Source organism: Erythrolamprus reginae, chromosome 4 (assembly GCF_031021105.1).
Source record: "Erythrolamprus reginae isolate rEryReg1 chromosome 4, rEryReg1.hap1, whole genome shotgun sequence".
Lineage (NCBI taxonomy): Eukaryota > Metazoa > Chordata > Lepidosauria > Squamata > Dipsadidae > Erythrolamprus > Erythrolamprus reginae.
In genome coordinates, this window is record NC_091953.1 from 138,643,317 (window position 1) to 138,667,439 (window position 24,123).

The 24,123-nt window shown below is 50.4% G+C and overlaps 1 protein-coding gene across 1 annotated transcript; it reads right to left on the reverse strand.

The window, feature by feature from the left end:
- Positions 1 to 1,285: 1,285 nt before the first annotated feature.
- Positions 1,286 to 23,008, reverse strand: NELFA (negative elongation factor complex member A). The gene is made up of 11 exons (XM_070751457.1): positions 22,647 to 23,008; positions 13,524 to 13,695; positions 12,351 to 12,512; positions 11,769 to 11,858; positions 10,952 to 11,082; positions 10,536 to 10,605; positions 9,782 to 9,870; positions 8,199 to 8,310; positions 5,962 to 6,257; positions 5,291 to 5,390; positions 1,286 to 4,182 (listed from the first exon to the last, which is right to left on the reverse strand). The coding sequence occupies exons 1-11, from the start codon at positions 22,854 to 22,856 to the stop codon at positions 3,998 to 4,000; spliced, it is 1,617 nt and encodes a 538-aa protein (XP_070607558.1). The 5' UTR covers positions 22,857 to 23,008; the 3' UTR covers positions 1,286 to 3,997.
- Positions 23,009 to 24,123: the final 1,115 nt, after the last annotated feature.

The window sequence follows — 24,123 nt, forward strand, 5'->3', positions numbered from 1 at the left end:
TATTTGGAGAGAGTAACAATGAAAGAGCTTGCAAGCCGGAAAGGGCTGGGAACATTGTTAGCACCTGGTTAGGGCTGGAAAGAAACAGTTGGAGCAGGTAGAGCAATGGAAAAACCCTGCAAAGACTTAGGACTTGGAAAACATTCTTCACAGAGAGTAACAATGAAAGAGCTTGTAAACCAAGAGCTGGCAACCTCGTTAGTACCTGGTTAGGGCTGGAAACATCCAGAGCAAGTAAAGCATTGACCCCCCCTCCCCACAGACAGGGTTTGGAAAACATTCTTTGCGGAGAGTAACAATGAAAGAGCTTGCAAGCTGATAAGAGCTGCTAACATTGTGAGCACCTGGTTAGGTCTGGAAAGAAACTTCTTCAGAGCAAGTTAGAGCAATGGAAAAAACCCTGCAAAGACTTAGGGCTTGGAAACCATTCTTGGCCGAGAGAAACAATGAAAGAGCCTGCAAGGTCAGAGCTGGGAAGATCGTTAGCACCTAGTCGTGGGTGGGGTGGGTGGGCGGGGGAGCTACATTCAGAGTGTAAGATGCACCCTAATTATCAGCATCTATAAGGGAGGAATAGGGTGCGTCTTCTACTCTGAAAAAACACGGTAAAGGTAAAATACAGTTTGTCTTTTGAGATTACAAATTTTGTTTGGAAACCACCCGAGCATCTCGGTCCCCAAAGTACCTGGAGTGGTGGAATAGGGGGCAGAGGCGCCCTTACCTCGTGAACGCGATATTTAAACTCTGCCCCTTCTGAATTGCCAGCAGTCTCTTGCCAGCCAGGCCTTCCACTCGCCCAGCCTGTTCAGTGGAATAATAGGGTCTAAAGAGAACTGCCCCTCAGCACATCACTTGGGCTCTCCCTCGGGAGTCAGGCCGAGGATTATTAATAGTAGTAGTAGGTATTGTTATTAGTATTGATATACTGCTCAAAAAAATAAAGGGAACAATTACGCAGCACAATATATCTCCAAGTGAATCCAACTTCTGTGGAATCCAACTGTCCACTTAGGAAGCAACACTGACTGACCCTCAATTTCACCTGCTGTTGGGCATCTTCAACTTTATACAGAACAAAGGATTCCATAAGAATATTTCGTCCATTCAGATCTATTCTTTGAGTATTGCCTTTACTTTTTTGAGCAGTGTAGTATTATTATTATTATTATTATTATTTAGATTTCTATGCTGCCCGTAAGTGACCTCAGGGCAGCTTACAACGGAATAAACACGATTACAATAAGGAGGCCAAAGAATAACACTGCGGTTGCCTTGATGAAAAATGTACTTAGAAAAATCTGAACTTTATTACAGATATTATGCCGAAAATACGTACTCGAGGACATTGAGGTTTTTGCATTTACATCTGTACAAAAAAACTAAAAACAAAATAGATAGAAAACATCTGGCCGGCTCTACTAGATAGGCAACGTTTTACAAAACCAACATTCTGCTTGTCCGAAAGGTACCAGGATTCCCAGAGGCCTTGGGGGCTCCGTCCCTAGCCTGGCCTGTTCTCTTCCGCTGGGTGGTCGAGGTTTGGGGCTGGAGGGGCACAGCGAGGAAAGGCTGCCCAGGGCTTCTGGGGGGCCCCTTTGGCTAAGTGGGAAGCTGCGTGTTTCAACAATCACCCTCCCGCTTGCCTGATGCTCGTGGCCGTTGGATACGAAGAAATAATCTTCAAGCTAGAACTAAATTCTAAAAGATCTTTTCCTCCCCCTCCCTCCCTGGGAAAAAAGGACCAGAACTCAGGGCAGGGTTGGCCGTTGGGTCTTTTTCGGCCGGAATTCCAAATGGGGGGTCCTCCTAGGCCAAGCCTGACAACCGATGGAGACTCTGGCTGCTCTGCTCTGTTAAGATGGGGGCGCCTGCTGTCCCCCCACCCTGGCCCCTCCGGTGTCCCCTTCCAGCCTCCCTGGGCGGGGCTTAAGGGGCAGGCGTATTTTATGTATTATTTGTCTTTATATGCCGCCCACTCTGCACAGGACGAGGGAGGCGGGGGGTCTGGCATGGGGGAAGTTCTCCCTGGACAGAGAGGTGCCTCAATTTACAGTGTTGGTACAAATCGGATTTTTCAAAAACCGGAGGCGGAACCCCCCCCCCCCCCTGCTTGGCAAAGAGGAGGGTCTAGGTGAGGATGTCTTTGGAGGACGCCCGTAGGGTTCTCAGGAGCTTCCCACCCTTCTCTGCAAGGACTCTGGACGAAGGCGGCTTCTGACTCCACTCAACGCTCTGGCGGGGGAGGCCAAACCCTCCCAGATACGCAGCTTCGCCACACAAGCCGCCTTACTCATTGGAATCCACCCAGGGGAATCCCACCCCGGAAGGGGGCGTGGCCGCCACGGCTTCTAATAGGGGAGGGGGGGCGTCTTGTGACTTGTTCAGACACCAACTGGGCTCCCCCACCCACCCCGGCTAAATACTATAGAAGGGAGGGGAGGGGATGAGACCTCCCTTAATTTAAGAGCAGAACCACTAACATCTGCTGGAAACCTGGTTTGAAGTTAAAGACCGTGGTTTTCCATAGAATCCAAGTCTCCACAAGGATTCTACAGAAAATTGCCCCATCTTTTAACTTCAAACCAGGTTTCTGGCTCAAAGAGGAATTGTAATGTACCCCATGTTCCAACAAACAGTAAATAATAATGCCTTCGCGCGTGAACATGCTCTTGACACATCACGCTACATGCCAACAGAAGGGGGGAGAAGGCTTCTAAGGTTAAGAAAGAACGTGGCCTGTTAAAATAACCCGAACAAGCCATGTTGATGCTGCATAAAACCGAACATGGTTAAAAGGAATCCTGTTCGTCCACATCCTGCTTCTAGGGTCAGGCCTGTCTGAAATGTTAAACCCAACGAAGCTGCGCAAGAACCTCTGGTGGGACTTTTCCCCTTGCTGGTTGGCCCACCGGGAAGAATTGAGAAACAAGAGACCCCCTCCGGCTACTGGTTAAAGGAAAACCTGGAAGGCCGCCCCCCCTCCCCTCTTTTGGGCCCCCGAGTCTGCAGAGGGGGCTCAGGATTTTGTTTCCGGAGGCAGTTTGGCCAAGCCCCAATTCTTAGTCCTCCCCTTTGACCTTCCGCTTATGGGAAAGGACCCTACCCTCCGCCTACAAGGCCGACCACGAAGAGAGAGAGCCCTCCCTCCTCCAGACTCTCCCTCTGCACAAAGGACTGAACTCTTCAGCCGGCAATTCAAAGGGCTGACTACGAGGGAGCGGAGGGAGCGCGGAAAACTAAGGAAACCTTCCTAAGGGGCTGCCCACAACTCCAGGGGGGAGGGAGGGAGACCTCAGCGAGGACGATGCCCCCCCCCCCAGCCCTGCCTCATCAACTGAACCATTTTGGTTCAATTCCAAGGTTGCCCATTCAACTTCCAACGCAAGGGAAGCTACCTCCACCCCCCTGCACCACAGAAACTGTTAAGCTTTGGGGTGGGGGGTTGGCCCCTTTTTTAACAGGTTAAAAGGTTTATGTGACTATTGCATGGACGTCCACTCGGAGGGGAGGGAAAGGGGGGCTGTTTTATTATTGTGACTCCTACGGGCTTTTTCCTGGTCCCCCAAGTGACAAGCGCTACTTGCAAGGCAACTACCAAAAAAAAAAAAAGGGGGGGGGGGTGAGGAGAACAGAAAGGTCCAAAGTAGCAGGGCCTTTTTCTAAACCAGAGAACTGAGAAAGCCAACGGAGGTCGGTCCCTTGCTGGAAAAATCGGCCACACTGCCCTTTTCTCAGAGAAGGCGGGCAAACCAGGAGTCCCCCCCCCCCCCGGTCTGCCCTGAGCCGCCACAACCCTGCGAGCAATGAGAGAGGCCGGCGTTGCCGTTTCCTTTCTTTTGTCTTCCTACTTTGGCCAAGCGTAGCCGGGACGCGGGCTGATTGACAAGGAGTCCTACGCGGGAATGTCGTTCTGCCGCAGTCGACACGCAACGCACTCGCTCCGGCTTCATTTGAGGGTCTTGTTTGGTCTGCGTCTCCCCGTCGCGGGATCCTTTTCCTAAGAAACGTTTGTCATGGGGTTGTACTTGGTCAGGCGGCTCCACTCGCCGGTGGCATAGTTCATCTCGAAGATGGTGTCCACCAGCATGGTGGTGCTCCCGGTCCCGTCGGCGTTTGGCATCACCTCCATGTGCTCGCTCAGCTTGATCTGGATCACGTCGCCCTGCTCCTGGCACGGGTTTTCTGGGGGGGAGGAGAAGTCGGGGGTTTCGAAATCAGGCCCCTCCCAAGAATGGAGCAGTGTCCGAAACATCACTTAGGACAAAACCTGAGGAGGAAACCAGCCCCTTCCCTTCTAGCCCCCCCCCAGCCGTATGTTTCCCAGCCACTTTGTTTAAACTAAGTTTGCCTATCGGGGATTCCATGACCCCTGTCGACACCACTGGCGTCCGTCAGTCTCGAAAGACCACGCTGGATCATTGGGTGGACACCACACATCAAGTAAAAGTAAATCATCTTCACTGCCGAGTTCTGATCGCATGCCTGAAAAACTTTGGCAGCTCAACTCTTTTCTCAGAGATCTTTGTTTAGTGGAACTCCAGGAGAAGACACCCTGGCCACTTGCCTTCCAGTAGAAGGACAAAGCACCACAATGCTCTATGATAAATCGATGTATAAGACACCTACACTTTTTCCCAATCTAGGTCTACATCTAAAAGTTGTACAAAAAAAGACCACTAAATATTATTTTAGGTAAAAGTTATAGATTATCCTTATTCCCAATCAATCAGATTATTTAGCAACTGGGCAGCGTCTGGGCGTCAGAGGAGCTTAGTGGCCTGTGTAGCATCAGTCAAGCATTGGCACCACAAAACTCTGGTTGCCACAGGAGCCACCTAAGAGGAGGAGGAGGAGGACCTCCAAAAGGTCACCAGCCTCAGAAGATGAGCAGCTGGGCTGGGCCACGCAGCTATCGTGAAACTCCACTGACGCGCCCCCCCCCCCTTGTGGTGCTCTCAACGCCTTCAAAGCGGGAAGTCTGGCGGCCACTGAGGTCCACAAATATCCCGTCAAAGTCCTCCAGGAAAGCCTGGGCCTTAACAGATTGACCTGGTTGCTTGTCCATGACCCGCCCAAAAGCAGGTACGACCCCCGATCCCTCCTCCTCCCCCTCCCCCTCCTCCCAGCCTCCCACCAGCAAATCATGAAACCCCCCTGGAAAAGGACTCAAGGGGCTCAGATCCACCCACCCACCGGAACCCGGCATCGAGGCAACCAATCAGAGGCCGGCACTCCAAAAACCACCCAGCCACAAAAGCCTCTTCCGGTGTTGGCTTAGCAATGTACCCACCTCTGGATCCCGCCATGAATCCGAGGATGAGCGCCTTCTCACGCCTGGTGACTTTGTTGGCCATCTGGAATATTTCATGGGCTGCAAACAGCTGCTCCTTCTGCAAGGAGTTCCAAGGGAACATTCCATTGAAAACAACAGGGGGGGAGGGGGAAACCTTCCACAGAGCTGAAACTCTGGCCACCTTCCCCATTTTTCTATTTCACACACACACACACACACACACACACACACACACACACACAGTCATGGCACTGCCTGTTTTCCTATCAATTCCTATCAATTAGAACATTTTAATACTTTTGGGCCCGTGGAGGCATCTATGGACAGGGGTGGCATACAAAATTAATAAATAATAATATTAATATTAATAATATTAATAATAATCCGAAGATGCCGGACCGCTAGTGACGCATTTAAATGAGGTTTGTTTCTTGTATGTCTTCCTCACTCTCTGACCGGGACCACTCCCCCATTCTCCCACCATCGCCCTCTGGTGGTTTCTCAGGCTCCCTCGCGCTCTCTGCATCAGCCGGTGACCCACCCTGGCCAAGGGTACCCAGAGGGGCCTGGCTCACCCCCCTCAGAATCCGACATGACCAGAGGGGGACCAGGAGCATCCACCACCTGTGACTACCCACCGCGAGGGGAGGGGGGCACGAGATGCTTACCGTGAGAGAGAGGCCCTTCTTGGCCGGGACGTCCTGAAGAACGGCTGGTGGTCCCTGCGTGGCCGTAGAGGTCGCCGGAGGAGAGACCGGGGACTCTGCGGTTGGGGCTGCCGCCGTTGCTGCTGCTGCTGATGCCGTCGTGCTGGAGGCAGTCAGGTTCAAGTGGCTATTGTACATGGGCGTCCGCTGCTTAAACTGAGCCCCCGGGAGAGCAGGCGGGGTGGCGGCGGCGGTGGTGGTGGTGGCGGCCGAGGCAGCTTCTTCCTTAGCTTGCAGGGGGTCCCAGGCGGAGCCAGCTGGATGTCAGGACAAACAGGCTGTGAGAGTAGAAGGGCTCATTAAGGCATACCTGTCCGCATCCCCTCCCTGCCCCTCCCCCTCCTCCCTCTGAACCTTTGAAGACCAACGTTACGCACGGGCTTCTTCATGCAGCGCAAAATGCCCACGGCCACCACAAACATCATCATCATTATTATTATTATTATTATTTAGACTTGTATGCCACCCCTCTCCGAGGGCCCCACGTGTGTCATTCTTCCTTAATCTGAATTTTCTTGGGGTGACCTGGGGGGGAGGGGGGGGCAGGGCTTTTATTTTGGGGCACAGAATTCTGAGCTGCAAACAGCTGCACGGAACAAACCTACAGGAAAGCCACCCACATGCATTCAGGCCCCTATGGGTCATTCAGCTCAACGGGGGTTTTGCTGCTTAATAGTGGACTTTCATTTCTTTACTGCGCTATTGTTGTAAGCCGCCCTGAGGCATAGAAGGCAAACAAATAAACACACACGCGTATATTTAAATAAATTTAATACATTAAATAAACTAACTAGCTAACTAAACCAAGGGAGCAAGAGCTAGGACCCTCCCAGCAAACACCAAGAAGAGGCACAAGGTATTTCAGTCAAGGAAGATCATGAAGAGGTGGACTCGGCCTTCCATCCTTCCGAGGGGAGGGGGGGGGTCAAGTGAGGACCTGGATTGTGTGTGTGGGGGGGGGGGGGGGGCAATAGGCCGGCTCTGTTTTAAAAAGGGCTGTTGCTAATATGTTGTAAGCCGCCCTGAGTCTAAGGAGAAGAAAGGCATAAAAATCAAATGGATAAGTAAATAAATAAACAAGAGCCCGGGTGGCCCAGTGGTTAGAGTGCCAGCTACTTCTGATCCCCAGCTGCCAGCAGTTTGGCCGATTGAATCTCGCCAGGCTCCAACTGGACTCAGTCTTCCATCCTTCCAAGGTGGGTCAAAGGAGGATTGTTGGGGTCAAGGGGCTGATTCTGTCAACCGCTAAAGGCACCGTGAAGCAATAGATCAGTCTAAATGCTATTTCACATTGTGCTATTGACATATTCCCATATGTTTTATGTAGGGCGTGTTTGTGTGTATGCTTTTTAAATAATGGGGTTTTTTAGGCTTTTAATGTTAAATTCTTATTTTAGACTATTAATATTAGATTTGTTATTGTATATTGTTTTATCACTGCTGTGAGCCGCCCCGAGTCTGTGGAGAGGGGCGGCATACAAATCTAATAAATAATAATGATAACAACAACAACAACAATAATAATAGCCCCTCTACTTATATGCCGCTTCCCAGAGCTTTGACAGCGCTCTGAAGTGAGTTGGGGGAAAGATCAAAAGCAACGTGGGAAAATATTATTTTACTGAAAGAGTAGTAGATCCTTGGAACAAACTTCCAGCAGACGTGGTAGGTAAATCCACAGTGACTGAATGTAAACATGCCTGGGATAAACATATATCCATCCTAAGATAAAACACAGGAAATAGTATAAGGGCAGACTACATGGACCACGAGGTCTTTTCCTGCCCTCAGTCTTCTGTGTTTCTAAGCAGTTGACAGAATCTGCCTCTTGCCCCCAACAACCTGGGCCCTCATTTGACCCACCTGGGAAGGACGGGAGGCAGAGTCAACCCGAATAGCCGGCAGAGGTCGCCTGCAGTGCTGCCCTCTGACCCCTGCGCCTCCACAGCTCCTGGCCCCAAGGGGCAACACAAGAGCATCTGCCTCCTTTTCCTCCTCCGGGTTTTTCTCCTTCCTCAACTGCCACTTTCATGTTTATGAGAATTTTTCCCTTTGGGACAGAACGTCCTTCTTCAAAGGCAGCAGCCTCCACACACGCACTCTGAGCCACAATCCCTTCGCACAACCCTGTGTTGACGCCCTCACTTAAACCACCCGCCCAGAGGCAGAGTGACCCAAGGCGGGGGGGGGTGACTGACCTGGCTGGGAGTCAGAGCCGGGCACGTAAGAGGAGGACGGCACCGCGCTGGGCGCTGCAGGCAGGTAGCTAGTGGAAGCGAGCGCCGGGTCGTTGTTCAGCGAAGCCAGTTTCTGCAAGAGGACCACACGGATGGACACACACACACACACAAAATCCCCTTCCAGAGTGGGGAAACGGCACTTCCGCTCTGCTCACCCGTCTGTCTATTCAAGTGACTAGACCAGGGATGGCCAACCTTTTCCCCTCAGGTGCAGAAAGAGCACGGGCGCATTCTATCCAACATGCGCGAGGGCCCACCCCCAGCTTCCCCCACCCCCTGGAGGCCGGAAACGGCCTGTTCCCCAACTTCTGGTGGGCCCAGGAGGCCGGTATTTCGCCCTCCCCAGGCTCCCACGGCTTCCCTTGGGCCAGAGGAGAGTCAAAACGCCCATCCCCCCGGCCTGGAAGCCCAAAACGCCCTCTCGGAACCTCTGGCTGAGCCAAAAATTAGCTGGCTGACACACAAATGCATGTTGCAGCTCAGCTAAGGCAACGGCTTGTGTGCCACCAGATATGGCTCCACATGCTACCTGTGGCACCTATGCCAGAGGTTTGCCCTCACTGGACTAGACTAAGACAAAAACTCATAATGACACCAGCATTATCAAACTAGTAAATTTAAATATCATTTGAGAACCATACAAGGAAGAACCCCATCCAGAAAGAGTTAGATTTAAAAACAGCCTCAAATATATCAAAGAGCCTGAAGTGCTGAACATTGTTCTAAAGACATGACACCTGTTAGCTGAACATCCCTCCACAAACAGGCCGGGAAGGTTTAAGTTCCCGAAAGGAAACCCTGGCATTTCTTGAATGTAGAATGAATGTTTTTTTTATATTCTGGGGTTTGTTGTGCTAATAGTTTTAAATTGTGGTAGGCCACCCAGAGTCTGTAAAGCGTTGGGCGGGTTGGAAATTCAACTAATAAGTGAATGGTGGTAATTTAAAAAATATATGAATGTGCAGAAATGGACCTACTATCTATGGAATTAAACCATCAAAAGGACTCAGGTTATTATTCAACCTGGAGAAAGTGGGACAAATGGACACAGAAAAAAAAAGAATTGCAAATTCACAGTAAGAGATGGAACATTACACAGAATTGTGTACAAATGTATAAGCATATATTGATATGAATGTAAATATATGGGTGTTGACCCACCTGAAAGTGCAAAGATGTAAATATTCAAAAAATTCAAAGACGGTTTGAAGTTACTCACTCGCCCTATTAATTGGGGAGGAGCTTAAATATTGTCATTGTATGTGTATACACAGTATACACCTACAACGAAAGAGACCAGTCCCGCCACACATAACAATCCAATAAATAAATAAATAAAATAAATAAAATAAATAAATAAATAAAACAAAAATGCCCTGCCCACCCCCCATGCTCCACCCTGAACCACCCAAACACCTACACAACACACCAAGTAATAACCGCTCAGTGAGGGTGACCCCTCAGTGTAGCTCTGGAGCAAGAGCTCTTCAGAGAACGTAGGCTCCGAGTTCTAATGGTTCTGAGACACACGAAGGCCCTACCTGGGTGGACACAAGGCCCGCAGCATAATCGGGCGTGGCGTTTTCTACCACGGTCTCCTCCTTCGCCTGCTTTGCCACCACGTCCGTATCTAGAGGGTGGAAAAAATGCAGGAGAATTCCATGGCTGAGGGGGGGGGGGGTTTCGAGTGGATCGCTCCGACCCAAGTCCAACCCCTGGGTTCTTCTAGGAAAGGCCCACGCGGAGGGAGGGCTCCCTTTCTCCCCTGGCTGGTCACAAAAACGGGACGTGGCCTGCAGACAGGCGACCCTCAACTTACAAGAGTTTGTTTAGCGACCAGAGTTACGACGGCGGTGAAAAAAAGGGGACCCGGGGCCATTTTTCACACCCATGACCTGGCTTCTGTTTGTGACAGTCGCAGCGTTTCAGGGGTTGCCCCGGACCTTGCCCCAAAGCCCAGGGGGAGGCCGGGTCCGTTCAACGGCCGTGAGACTAAACTAGGCTGCCGTGATTCACTTCACGACTGTGGCCAGAAAGGTTGTAGCGTGGGGCAAAGCTCCCTTGACCAGAGTCTCCCCTAGGAGCAGGAATTCCGGGCCCATTGTAAGTCCAGGATTGTACACAATCGCACTCTGATTGCACAACATGACATGCCCTGCGTTCCTGATGGTGGGATCCTTTTTTGGGGGGGGAGAAGAAGCCCTTCCCCGTTTCTGGGCCTCCCCCGCAAGCAGCCCCCCCCACCCCCAGCGATCCCCCCACTCCAACCCCCCCCAGCCGATCCACTCAACGCACCTAAAGTCTTCCTTCTTCTTTTCGCCTCCCGCCCAGAATCCACAGCCTTCAGCTCTTTGATGTCGAGGTACTACAAAGACAGGGAGGGGAGGGTCACTCTCTCACTTGTGGCACAGCCAGAGGGTTTGGCCCAGTGGCTCCTCCGTGGGTCCCTTGATCTGCTCTTTCAGGCCGGGCTCGACAAAGCTTGGGAGGCCTTGAGCCACGGCGTTAATGCTCCCCTGGTGCTTGGAACGACCGAACGGATCAGCTTCTAAACCTGCAACCCCCGAGAACCCGACTGGGTGTTTGTAAGGAGACGCCCCAGGGGCTGCAAGCGAGGGGGCTGGGCTGTTTCTGGGCCCAGACTGCCCCCAGGGAAGCCAAGCCCTTCGCAGCTGAAGAGGAGAGGTCCACCCTCCAAGACGCGCAGGTACCTTGACGCCTCTCTCCTTGCACAGGGGGACCTTGGTGGAGAGGATGGTGGTCCGGTTCCCGGTCGGGCTGAAGACGACAGGGGCGGTGGGGGTCCTGAAGGGAGCTTGGTTTGGGATCCCTTTGAGGGGAGCTGAAAGACAGGCAGGACAGGGGCCTCAGAGGCCGATTCCAGGGGAGGAGACTGACATGTTTTTAAATACTGAGCTTTAAGCCACTCGACCGAACCAGGGCAGCAAAAGCCCAAAGTGGCCACGAAACGCAGGTGAAACGCCTCAGACCGCGCTTGGAAAAAAGAAAAACGTAGATGTCAGCCGCCCGTCTTCTGAGGGACTCAAGGCAGCGCGCCCACTCCTCCCGTCCCTCACTGGGACCCCCGGGGAAAGGAGATGCCGGCTGGCAACCCCTGGGCACCTCCCGGGCTTCACCCAAAAGCTGGCAAACTCTCTGAGGCCCCTGGCTTTCTCCAGCAGCCTTGACCATACACCTCCCACCTACGTTACACCCACCCAGGAACCCCTGGGGGGGGCAGTTTTTTTGTATGGCCAACTTAGCATTATAGCATTTAGACTCACGCACCCCTTCCCCAGTGCTCTTGCAGCCCCCTCGAAGCAGTTGACAGAGAGGGTCAGCCTCTTGCCCCCAACCCTCGGGGTCCTCCTGTCACCCACCCCGGGAGGAGGGAAGGTTTGGTCAACCTGGAGCTGCTGGTCAGATTCCCTCTGCCCAAGGGCTGGCAGCAGGGGGGGGGTCAGCCGGAGGGGCCTGCAGGGCTGCACTCCAACCACATCAAAGGGGGGGAGGAGAAGGAGAACCTACTGGTTGTGTCAATCTTCTTCACCAGGCCTCTTCCTTTGGCATGGAAAGCCACTCCGGCCGTCTTCTTCAGCTGTTGCGCCGTCTCAGCAGCTGGAGAGATGATACAAATCTGATTTAGCATCCAACTTAGAAAGAAAGAAAGAAAGAAAGAAAGAAAGAAAGAAAGAAAGAAAGAAAGAAAGAAAGAAAGAAAGAAAGAAAGAAAGAAAGAAAGAAAGAAAGAAAGAAAGAAAGAAAGAAAGAAAGAAAACCCCCACATATTAATTTCAAGCTTTGGAGGCTTTTGAGTCTCTCCCAGAAGAAGACATTCACACCACGGGATGGAGCACAACCTTCCCAGGAGAGCCAGGTGCAAACGAGGGAGAATTTCTTCACTTCAGAGGTTTTGTGAAAGAAATCAAACACTTGTTATTTCTTCTTGAAATCTCCTCCCTGCTGCGTTGGGGTCCCGCCCTCCGTCACAAGCCCCTGTCTTTACTTCTGGTCCCTAGAGGAACCCCTGCCGCTGCTACGCCGAGGGCTGCGTGCCTGCTCCTCCTCTGCTCCTGGGAGTAGAGCCAGCGGGGGCTTGTGGCTACTTACACTTCTGCAGGAGCTCGGCCCTCAGGGTGGCGCTCTTGGGCTTCCGCTTCAGCTGGAAGTGCTTGACGGGCGGCGTGAAGGGCCCGGCCAAGGTGGTCAAGGCGTTCTTGTTTAAGTACTGGCACTCCAAGGGCAACATGGCGGAGGATTCACAGTCGCTCACTGGATCAAAGACACAGGGGGCGTCAATCGGGAGGGGCCCTTTCCTCCAGCGCCAGAGAAGAAGAGGAGAGGGGGGGGGGACATTTAAATATGTGAAAGGGTTAAATAAGGTTCAGGAGGGAAGAGGTTTTCATAGGTAGGTGAGCTGCTCAAGGGAAGCGCTTTGCACACGACAAACTGCCGTATTTTCCGGAGTATAAGATGCGCCTTCCCACCACGCCCCCACAGGAGGGGGAGGGAATGTCCGTGTGTCTCTTATACACCGAACGTGGCCACTGTGGCTGCCCTTCCCCCGCCTGCAGAGAGTTCTTGGGTGCTGGGGAAGGGCAGAAATGCCCCAATTGCAAAAAGGGATCATTTTTGGGGCCCCCCCCTTTTCTTTGCAAAAATGGAGGGGGGAGGAAGGGTCTGGGGAGCCTGCTGGCAGCTCCTGGGGACTGGGAGATGGCAAAAATTTATTTTATTTATTTTATTTATTTATTAGATTTGTATGCCGCCCCTCTCCGTAGACTCGGGGCGGCATACAAATCTAATAAATAAATAAAACAATTTTTCACAAAAAACGGGGGCATTTTTACCATTTCCCAGCCCCCAAAATGTATCCGCAGGCTCCCCGGGCCCTTTTTCCACCCCATTTTTGCAAAGAAATTGGGGGGAAATGGCCCTTTCTCCACCCAAACAGGCGTGGTTTTGCTTTCTAATTTCCCCATGGAGTTCTGGGAATCGGAGTCCACTGGTCTGAAAGGCGTCAGGTTTGAAAGTTGTAAAAAGTCTTCTGCTGCAGTGGGTTTTTTAATTAAATAATATATTGCTACACCATTTGGTTGAGGATACTTTTCCCCCTTGTTTTCCACGTCTAAATTCTATGCGCGTCTTATACTCTGGAAAAATACTGGGTGTCTTTTAATAATCCATTGACCTTCCCTCGGAAACAAGGTCTTCCTGCGAAGGGTCAACGCTGGGGTTTGGGCCAAGACCGCTCCGGCGCTGGGCAAGGGGAAAGCGGTTTACCTTTCTCTCGCAGTTCTCCCAAGATCTCCTGAACGTTGGGGTTCTGCTCCTCCAGGTCAAGGTTAAGGGAGCCGATATCCGGGAAGGACTTCAAAATGTCAGCCACCATTAAGACCCAGGGGTCTGGATCCAAAGTGGCCAGCTGGATAATTTCGGTCAGGGCGCTTTTCATCTGATGAGAGAGAGAGAGAGAGAGAAATTAAGAATGGGAAATTCAAAATTGCTTGGAACTTTGAGACTCGGCCCGTAGCCCCTCAATTAGTGAGGAAGGCGGCCGTCCAGAGACGCAGAAGCGTGGCCGGCCCTGGTCCCTTCTCAGCCCTCATGCACTGGGAACACCCCCCCCCCCGGAAAAAGCACCTGCACCCCAATAAAGCTCCTGTCCAACAGAACCCCCATGTTTTCAATGTGCGACTCAAACACTGGAACTGCAGCTTTATAACGGATGCTGCAATCTTATTTTCAAAGTAATACACACACAATGCTGCATAAAATCCATTGAACTATTTTGAGTCCTCTCGTGGTCAGCTGCAGGACTCCAGAATCCTGACTAGACATAGACACCTACAAGACTGATGGCAGGAAAAGACCTCCTGGCCCATCTCGTCTGCCCTGATACTGTTTCCTGTATTTAATGTTAGGATGGATCTCTGTTTATCCCAGGCAGGTTTCCATTCAGTGACTCTGGATTGACCAACCACGTCTGCTGGAAGTTTGTTCCAAACCTCTAAGACTCTTTCAGTCAAATCATATTTTCTCCCGTTGCTTCTGATCTTTCTCCCAACTAACCTCAGACTGGGGCCCCTAGACAAGGCTTTCATTGTGGGAACCTCCTTTTTGAGAACCCAAGAATTGAATCCGGGAGATTTATCAGTAAATTATGCTCTGTGAGAAGCCGAGTGGAGCCCGTTATTTGCTTAAAGGACCGGTTCCCCCCCAACAGAAAAGTGTCGGATTAGATATGAAACCTATGAAAATTACTATGCATCATTAGCTACAATGCAACTGTTCACGGAAATGAAACTGAGCTTTTCATAGCTGGCATGTTTTGGTGGGTAACCAAGAAAATTCATCTCAGAGAAAGGCATCACCTGGACTTCATCAAACTCTTATTTAACTCAGGCAAATCCAGGGGATGAAAGGCATCCAAATTCTATATAAATGCTTATCATGGTATAATCATTATTAGGTTTAGCTGTCTGCAAAATGTCATTTTTATGCCTTTATTTCTTTCTGGAATTGATTCTTCCCCAATTCACAGGGATAAATACATATTCAGCATCTGGTTAATCTATCCTTTCAAAGTTTTAAGTCTTTAACTGTCTTCCTCCTCCTCTTCTTTTATCCCTTAGAGCAGTGTTTCCCAACCTTGGCAACTTGAAGACATCTGGACTTCAACTCCCAGAATTCCCCAGCCACCATTCGCTGGCTGGGGAATTCTGGGAGTTGAAGTCCAGCTATCTTCAAATTGCCAAGGTTGGGAAACACTGCCTTAAAAGGTATTGTTTGGAGAAAGATGCAAGTAATCTACCATGGTAATCAAAATTATCTTTTTTTTAAAAAAAATTGAGGATGGATCGAATTAAGGCACAAATTAAAAAGTTGCTTTTCCCAAAACAACCCAAGGTGAGAGAGTTTTACCTGCTTTCTCCACTTTGGCTACAAATGCAGATGACAATAATGTCATAACACAAAGAAGGAAAACATTTGAGAATTGTAAAATATTTTACACATTTGGCAATCCCACAATCAGTGTTCCCTCTAATTTTTGGGGGGGTGGGCAGAAAAGTATAGTGTCTGAGCGGCAGTCTCTTCGGGACTGGGCGGCACAGAAATAATAAACAAACAAACAAACAAATAAAAACCCACCCTGTTTTGCCTCAGAGAATTTCAAAATAAAATACTGTACTGTGTGTCTATAAGAGTGAGCTCATAATAGGGCAACTCTATCAATATCAAAATGCCACTTAAATAGTTGAGCTAGTTTCAAACTAGATTTTGATTTTCTTTCTCTCTTCCTTACTCCCATTCTTTTTCTTTCTCTTTTCCTTCCTCTCTTTTTTCTATCTGTTTCTCTCTCTTCCTCTCTCTCTCCTTCCCTCTCACTCTTTCCCTCTCGGCTTCTGGGCAGGTTTGGAAAACTATGAGTTGATGATGATTTTTAAGTGAGCGATTGCTCACTGCTCAGCTCAGAGGGAACTATGCCCACAATACAATATTTCCACTTCTGCTCCCACTATCTTTCATAATGAATAATTTGAAAATTTCTTATTTACTGTACAGCATAATCCAGTTGGATTTCAAGGTTCTAAAATTCAGAACATTGACTGGCAACCAAATGAGATCTGTCTAAATTTTATTTATCTGGTACATTTAAAAAAAGCAAGTCACACAAATAATACAAAGCGCACAGCAGCTGAGCATGGTGAAATGACCGTCCACAAAGAGGCATCACGCTTCCGCGGCCTGGCAGGAGCCCAGGTTTTCGGGGCCTCTGCAAAAGACCGGCAGATCCGGAGCTGGACTAATCCCAGGCGGGAGGCCTCGCGGGCAAGGATTCAGCAGGGCCTTCTCTCCAAAGATATCCGGGAGGCTCCACCTGGGTCTTAGCAGTGGGATTATAGGGAGACCTCCTCCTCCTCCTCCTCCTGAAGGAGCTCAGTTTATACTCTGATAAAATGGAAATGATGTATATTGAATACGATTGGAAGATAAACGTCATTTATATTTGTAGGTGGCCTGTTGATGGCGATGGTTGGAGTGCCGGGCTCCCAGAAATTCTGTGGTGTTTTGGGGGGCTTCATTTGATCTAGAAGGCTCCCCGTCTCCTCCTCCCAGGTGAAATCTGTCTATATCCTGTGCAATTAATAATATGTATCTCTACTTAAGAACTTAATTCGCTCCGTGACCAGGTTCTTAAGTAGAAACGTTTGTAAGTAGAAGCCATGTTTCCCATAGGAATCAATGTAAAAGCAAATAATGTGTGCAAACCCCTTAGGAAAGAAATAAAAGCTCGGAATTTGGGGGGAAGGAGGAAGAAGAGGAGGAGGAGAGTCGCTGCTGAAGGAAGAAGGGGAGGGGAATCAAAAAAATCCAAAATTTTAAGGCTTAAAAGAAAGAGGGACTGTGAGGTGGAAGGAGGAGCATGTGCCTCCCATACACTCCTCCCTCTGAGGAAGAGAAACCCAGGCAGGCGAGAGGGGGGGACCTCCTGCTCCATTGACCAAAAGGCGGCGGCTGCTGCTGCTGCTCCCTGCTTCCTCTTCCTCCCCATGCTGAAGGGCTGCCCTCTCCTCTCGCTCGCTCGCTCTGTAGCTGATGCCTTTCCTTCGCTCTGGTGACTCCTCAGTTTGGCTGAAGCTGAGTTGATCTGGCCAGGGCGAAGGGCCCCCTGTTGCCTTTCCACACCCAGATGCTCCAGGAAGCAACCTCGTGCTGGGTGTATGGAAGGCAGTGTGAGAGACTCACCACAGCAAAGTGGTTTATTCCCTCTCCAAGAGCCCAGAGAAAGGAAAACGCTCCGTTCGCTCTGGGCTGCCAAATCCTCCTTACGTGCCACCGAAAGGCTCCTCTGGCAGCCCAGAAAAGCCCCAGATGTCCAGGATTAAAGGGGGAATGGCAGGAAACTGGCCAGGCCTTCGTGCCGCTCTCAAATTTCCTGGGAGATTTTTCCGGGCTTGGGTTCTTAAGTGGAAAATGGTTCTTGAGAAGAGGCAAAAAAATCTTGAACACCCGGTTCTTGATCTAGAAAAGTCCTTCAGTGGAGTCGTTCTTAGGCAGAGGGGCCACTGTCCATCTTCAATCCCATCTTCTGGCTGCTGGCGGGTGTGTGTGGATGCACTCGGCTGTTGTAGCCTTTGCACTTACGTTGTAGGTGGTGGCTTTTTCCTATCTCCTTAGGGCAGCGGCTCTTCTGGTTCACGTTAACATGTTTTGGAGAAGTTCAGTCTTTGGGGCGTGTGTGGTTTTTTCCTGATGTGCAGCATTAGCCTTTCCTCAGCCTGGTGCAAGAGATGCTGCTGCTGTGGGTCGAAGCCAGGGCCCTTTTAGAAGAAGCTGTGGCTGCACAGGGGTCTTTTTTCCTTCTCCTGGTGGGCTGCGATGCCCTTGAACCCGTCCGAACAACGTTCTTACCCGGCACCTGTTGAGGGAAGCTGAGGTGTCACTTTGGCCAAGGTGCACCTGGGAGTTTTGAAACATTCCTCATCTGCTGTTGCTTCTTCAGGGGATGAAGGCATCCAGGAAAGGCCCTGTGTGGTGGTTGTTTTCTTCTTTCCTTCCTGGTGAATGTTACTCCTTGCGCTACCATTGCTTATTCCTTCTTCTACAATGATGAAGGCGTCACCTACATGATGGATCCACACTGTGAGCTACCTATGTGGGAGGGCCACGGTTTCTAGACCAGCATTTCTCAAGCTTGCCAACTTTAGCAAGCAGAAATTTCCAGTGAGAGCAATTAACCTGTGGAACAGAAGTTGCCTCCAGAAGTTGTGAAGGCCCCAACAGGGGAAGTTTTGAAGCAGATGTTGGATAACCATCTGTCTGAAGTAGTGGAGGGTTTCCGGCCTAGGCAGGGGGCTGGACTAGAAGACCTCCAAGGTCCCTTCCAACTCTATTATTATTGTTATTGTTATATACAGGACCCAATACTGCACCTGTCTACCTTAGGGCTCCCACCCTTAGCAAGGTGGAGAGATGCTGGGGTCCTCCTCCTGCTAACCCCCCCCCCCCCAACCTCTTGGCTCTCCCCCTCCCTCCTCCTGACCACCAGCTCCCAATGCCCTTTGAGCTGGCTTGTGTCCTGGATGACCAATCAATCAGCGGCCACTGCACTGCCCCTCCTGCTCCTCACATCTCAGCAGACCTCTCCCCCCAGGAGAAGCCACACGCTCCTGCTCTCGTTCAAGCCTGACGGCCTTTCCCCCAAATACCACTGGGGATCCGCTTCCTGCAAATCCTCCACTCACATTTTCCTGGGACTGCGTGGCTAATTCACCCGAGCCCAGAAAATGTATTTTTAAAAAAGAGAGAAAAAAAAGTGTGCCTTGAGAGCTCTCCCAGCCTCTTTCAAATCCTTTCTGTCTTTCTGCCTTGTATCCAAATAGCTGCACCCCCCTCACTCAAACAGTTTTTAAAGCAAAATATGCACTTTCAGGGGGAGAGAGACGGATTCTCAACACTGGCAAGGCCACAACGGCTGTTTCCAAGCAACCTACAGGTGGAGGCTGAGCGCCCCCCCCCCTAGAGCACCTGGGAAGATCACGAGAGCTGCGCGGCCTTCATTCGCCCACCTGGAAGCTTCCCATGTGGAAGGGAAAGTACTCGTTGCGACTCTTCCATCTTTCCACTGATAAAAGTTGCCAGTCCGTGCTCAGAAGATTTGGCTTCCAGGCCAGGTTTCTGCCAGAGAAGCTGGACATAAATTGCGCCTGCTGATGTGCAATTCATTAGGTAGGAAAGAAGCACAGTGGTTCTCGGTTTTCTTTTTCAAGGGTCACTTTAGAATTCTAAGCACTAGGCAAGAACTATCCATTCTTCCAGGCCTTTAAACCCAGTTTGATATTTATCCCACCTGCTTCTTAGTTAGGAGGGTAAAACGACTCCCTGGATATTTATGCTCTCCATTTCCTCTGTGGATATTCAGGAGGATAAAGATTGGAGGCTGCAAAACAGAATCCCCAGGCCAATGCTTCAAGGACACCTAGAGCAGCCTCCCCTAATCTACGCATCCCCACCAAAGGCAATACAACGACCCCCATTTTCCCAAGCCAGAATATCAATTTTCATGAAGACCTATGGAGACAAATCCAGAGAGGAAGACTTTTAAGGAGGCGGCTTTAATCAGCCTGCCGAGGGTCCAAGGCAGGGCCGGGTGCTGGAACAGGAGAAACAGACAGAAAGCCAATCATTTTCCTTGAATGCAAAGGGAAGTATGACCACCCAGACGCGTCCACCTCACTTCTGTGCCAAGAGCAAAGGTGTTTGCAAGCAGAGGTCTGTGGTATTTATCTGGCCCTGTAGCAGGAAATGGGCTTTGTCTAGTTCCAGGCTGAGCAAACACCAAGGAGCAAGTTACAGCCGGTGGACTCGTGTCAGGCTTGTAAATACACAAAGAAGCGACATCACACCTGCTACCTTTGTGCAGCTAGCCAGAAATCCAGTCCGGAGCCTCAGCTCCGGAGGCAGGCGGGAGCACCAGGAAGCCAGGGCAGCCTCGGTCCAAGATCGAGTGAGGCCGAGAGGCAAGCGGGAGGGCTCAGACCCCTCCCCCCCCTTAGACAACTAGTAGAAAGTTCCATACGCTGCTCTGGGTTGCAAAACTGAGAACCAACGAGGAGAAGAGGAGGAGGAGGCAAACCACGCAGGAGTAGAAGGGAGTCATTTCCAACAGAGACTCCTGTCGGGGGGCTACTCAAGCAGCCCAGCCAGAGGGGAGGGGCACTGACGCCTTCGCTTCCCAAGGAATGAAGCAGGTCCCTCCTTTGTTTGGGGGTCGGAAGCCACTGCCCCATCTTGGAAACGGGCCTCCTGCCAGGATCTGGCCCCTCACCACCCGCGAGGAGTTGATACCTCACCTATTTGCTCCTGAGCCAGGCAACCTGACGAAGCTTTCTTGATGGGCGTCCTCGTCTCCCGGAGCTATTTCTCAGCATCGCAGTCTAACCTGGGGCGTTTCCTGGTGGCCTCCCCTCCACGGAGGAGGCAGGGGGTCCAACCTTCAGGAGGTTCTCCAAAATCAAGGGGAACAGCTGGGCACTGCCGTCCCTCTGAGGGTCCCTGCTCCAAGTTCCCTCCGCAAAGCAGATCGTCCCACAAAACGAGGAACAGCCCAGAAGACAGTGATCTGCTGAACCAGGGTGGCACAGTGGTTAGAGGGCAGCACTGCAGGCTCCTTTCAGCTAACTGCCGGCTGTAGTTCAGCGGTTCCGACCTCACCCCCGGCTCCAGGTGGACTCAGCCGTCCGTCCTTCCGGGGTGGGTCAAATGAGGACCCGGATTGTTGGGGGCAAGAGGCGGATTCTGTCAACCGCTTAGAGAGGGCTGGAAAAACACTGGGAAGCAGTAGAGAAGTCTAGATGCTGTTGCTATCCTTACCCTCCTTCTTTTCAGCCAGACCCTGAAGCCCAGCGACCCCCAGATCTTCCCCCGGCCACCCCCTTCACAAAGTCCTTCAAAGACCACCACCACAGCCTTTGGAGGGCCCCATCAACACTTGGGGGCTTCCACATTTACACAGTGAGTCCTTGACTTACAAGCCCAAAATGTCTCCATTCCTTAAGAAAGACTTTCATTAAGTGAACTCTGCCCCATTTTATGAACCCTTCTCGCCACGGTTGTTAAGTGAATCAGTGCAGTTAGTCACACGATTGTGATTAAGCCCATCGGGCTTTCTCCACTGACTTCGCTGGCCAAAAGATCAGCAAAAAGAGCAGCTTGACCATCATAAATAGGAGTGTCCCAATTTTGACCACGTGACCTGGGTGGGTGGTTGTGTGGGGGCTACAACGGTCACTGAGTTTTCAAACAAGCACCGTTGCAACTTTGAACCATCATCAACAGACGGTTGTAATTCTTTTTTCCCCCCTCCACTTTCTCACCTACAAATCAACATGTACATACATTCCAATATTACAAACAACATACATAATTACACATTTTTATCCATTGTTCCAAGATCCATATCTTATTCTGCCCTTATCTTAACCAACACCAACCTGCCCCTCTTCTTGTTCTTTCTTGCCCTCCCCTCCATCTCTCTCTCTCTCTCCTCCTACCTACCTACTCCTTGACTCCTCCTCTACCTCTCTCTCTTCCTCCCCCACTACTTCCTTGTCAACCCTCTTTTATGAATGAATGTCTGAATGTTATTAATAGGGTTTATTGAACTGATTTTTTAATATTTTATGCTACTATTGTAATCTTTTATATTGTTTTTTAATTAAATTTATTTATTTTATTAATTTATCCCAATCCCATGGGACTCAGGGCAGATTACAACAATAAATAATACAATACATTGATAAAAGTCAAATATTAAATGATAAAAACAGTAAAAAACCTATTATAAAACCCAAGGTTTTTATATGTTGTTAGCCCCACAGTCCATTGGAATTAGGTGGCATACAACTCTTGTAAAGTATTAAACTATATTTTACCTTACCCAGAGTGTCTCCCACCCTAACTCACCCCGTAATTAGCAGACTGATGCTATATTCAGATTTAAAGCTACCCAAAGGCTCTTCCAAAAAAAATTCTTATTGTTTTTAACATTTACTCCTAAAAAGAAAAAATTCTTTATTCTAGATCCATGCAATCATACTATCTTAGACATACCTATATGTATGTATGTATGTATGTATGTATGTATGTATGTATGTATGTGATAGTATGATTGCATGGACTAAGATTTTAAGGGTTTTAAATTGATATTAACGTTATTAATTTATTTTACACTGTTTCATACTGTTTTATAGTTGTGAGCCGCCCTAAGTCTTTCGGGATTGGGCAGCATACAAGTCAAATAAATAGACAGACAGGCAGACAGATAGAGATATGAAAGGTAGATAGATGGATATGAAGGATAGATAGATAGATAGATAGATAGATAGATAGATAGATAGATAGATAGATAGGAAGGATGGATAGATTGAGATAGATATGAAAGAGATAGATCTGAAATATAGATAGACAGATATAAATAGATAGATATGGATGGATAGATAAATATGAAGGATAGATAGATAGATAGAAATAAACAATAAATAATAAATATTGCCAAAAGAAAAAAACCACCCCCAGTAAAAAAAAAAAACAATCTAGTTTTGCCTTCTGGGTTCCCTTGTCAAAATTCATCCAAAATTGAACTCCCAACCTTTAATCACTGCGGGCTTAAAATTTCCCAAATACTTTTGTTATGTCTTGTGCCTTTAAAAAAAAAATTTTTTTTTTGAGGGCCTGTTGCTAACGGACGGTCGTAAGTCGAGGACTGCCTCGATCCCCCCAGAAGACAGCCCCCTCCCCCACCCCGAGACCAGCTCCTCGACCCCCACCAGAGCCCCCCCCCCGCCCCCCCCCCAAAAGAGAGAATTCCCTCAGGTGGGGCGTCCTGAGGCGGCCGCTCACCTCGTCAACGGCGCGGCGGGGCAGGTGGAGGACGCCCAGGAGCAGCTTGAGCTTGACGGGCGACGAGAGGCCGTGGAAGCAGAGGCGGATGTTGTCGATGACCGAGGCGGTGAGCAGCGAGCCGATGCTGGGAGGCGCCCACAGCTCGTCGGCCGAGCCCAGCTTGTTGTGCAGCCACAGGCCGGTGTCGCTCTCCCGCATCGACGCCATCTTGGGGCCCAGCCGAGGCGCGCGGCGGGCATTTTATGAAGACACCTAAAAGGGGGGGAGGGGAGGGGGGCGACGACGAGGAGCGAGCGAGGCCCCGGCCCTCCGAAGGGGGAACGGACGACGTCCGTAACGCAAGATGGCGGCGCGCGCGCGAGGGAGGGAGAAAAGGACGAAAATGGCCGATTTAGGAGGAGGCGTGGCGTGCGCGCCTGCGCGCGTGGGCGGTCTGTCGTATGGCAAGATGGCGGGGTCCTTGTCGGGTTTTTTCTCGTTTTTTCCTGAACTGCTGCCGATGGGCGAAAAAAGCCGGTCTTGCGAGAGATACGGACGAGTCGGGTTCTCGGAAGGGGGATGTGGGCTCTCGGCGGAGGGCGGGGGACGTTTATCCGCCGAAAGAGCCCCTCCCCAGGCCTCCCCAGGAGGGAAATGGCGTTTCCTCCATCTGGGCCTGCGATGCTCGGGGCTTTGCGAGGCTTTTGTGAGGGAAAACTGGCGGGGGAAAGCCCCCAGGGTAAAGGGGAGAGGCCGAGGAAGGCTCCCAAGGCCAGCCACAGCCTCCTTTTGGGAAGAAGCACCGCCGTCCTCATCCTCAGCAGATTGACAGAGTGGGAAGGGACCTTGAAGGTCATCTAGTCCAACCCGCTGCCCAAGCAGGAGGCTCTACATCGGCCTCTACCTACAAACAATGGTGGCCATGCCCAATGCCTGTCCCCCATCAGACTTGGCTTCTGCGCAACAGGCAAAATATTTTGTGAGGACACTTGCACTAGCGAGATTTCGGTGATTTTGTTTTGCTTCTGCGCATGCGCGGAAGCAAAAATATTTGTGAAAATCACCACAATCTTGCTCACGTGCGTGTCCTCGTGCAAGATTTCACTTGCTGTGCATACACAGAAGCTAAATCCTGCGCCAATGGGCGAGTGCATGCCTGACAGGCCGGCCCGAGTCTATGGAGAGGGGCGGCATACAAATCTATTAAATAATAATAATAATAATAATAATAATAATAATAATAATAATAATAATAATATGCATGCTCGTGATGGCCTCAGAGGGCGCACCGCTAGCGCCAAAGACAAGCGGCCTTTCACCACCTGCCATCGAACTCAACCTCCTGATTGTGAGGCAAGTGCGCCACCGCTGGGCCACATCAGCTGGCGGAAGGAAGGAAGGAAAAGGAAGGAAGGAAAGAAGGGGAAGGGAGGAAGGGAGGAAGGGGCTGAATGTCCCTGCGGAGCAGTATCGGGTTCAATATTGGGCTAATAAA

What these genes read in the sequence shown, in the direction of transcription:
- NELFA (XM_070751457.1), bottom strand. Translation starts at nt 22,856, where the DNA reads ATGGCGTCGATGCGGGAGAGCGACACCGGCCTGTGGCTGCACAACAAG. An exon ending in AAGAAGAAGGAAGACTTTAG is followed by an intron (nt 9,871 to 10,535) that starts GTGCGTTGAGTG and finishes TCCACCCTCTAG; the next exon opens with ATACGGACGTGGTGGCAAAG. An exon ending in CGGCTCTGACTCCCAGCCAG is followed by an intron (nt 6,258 to 8,198) that starts GTCAGTCACCCC and finishes CCTGACATCCAG; the next exon opens with CTGGCTCCGCCTGGGACCCC.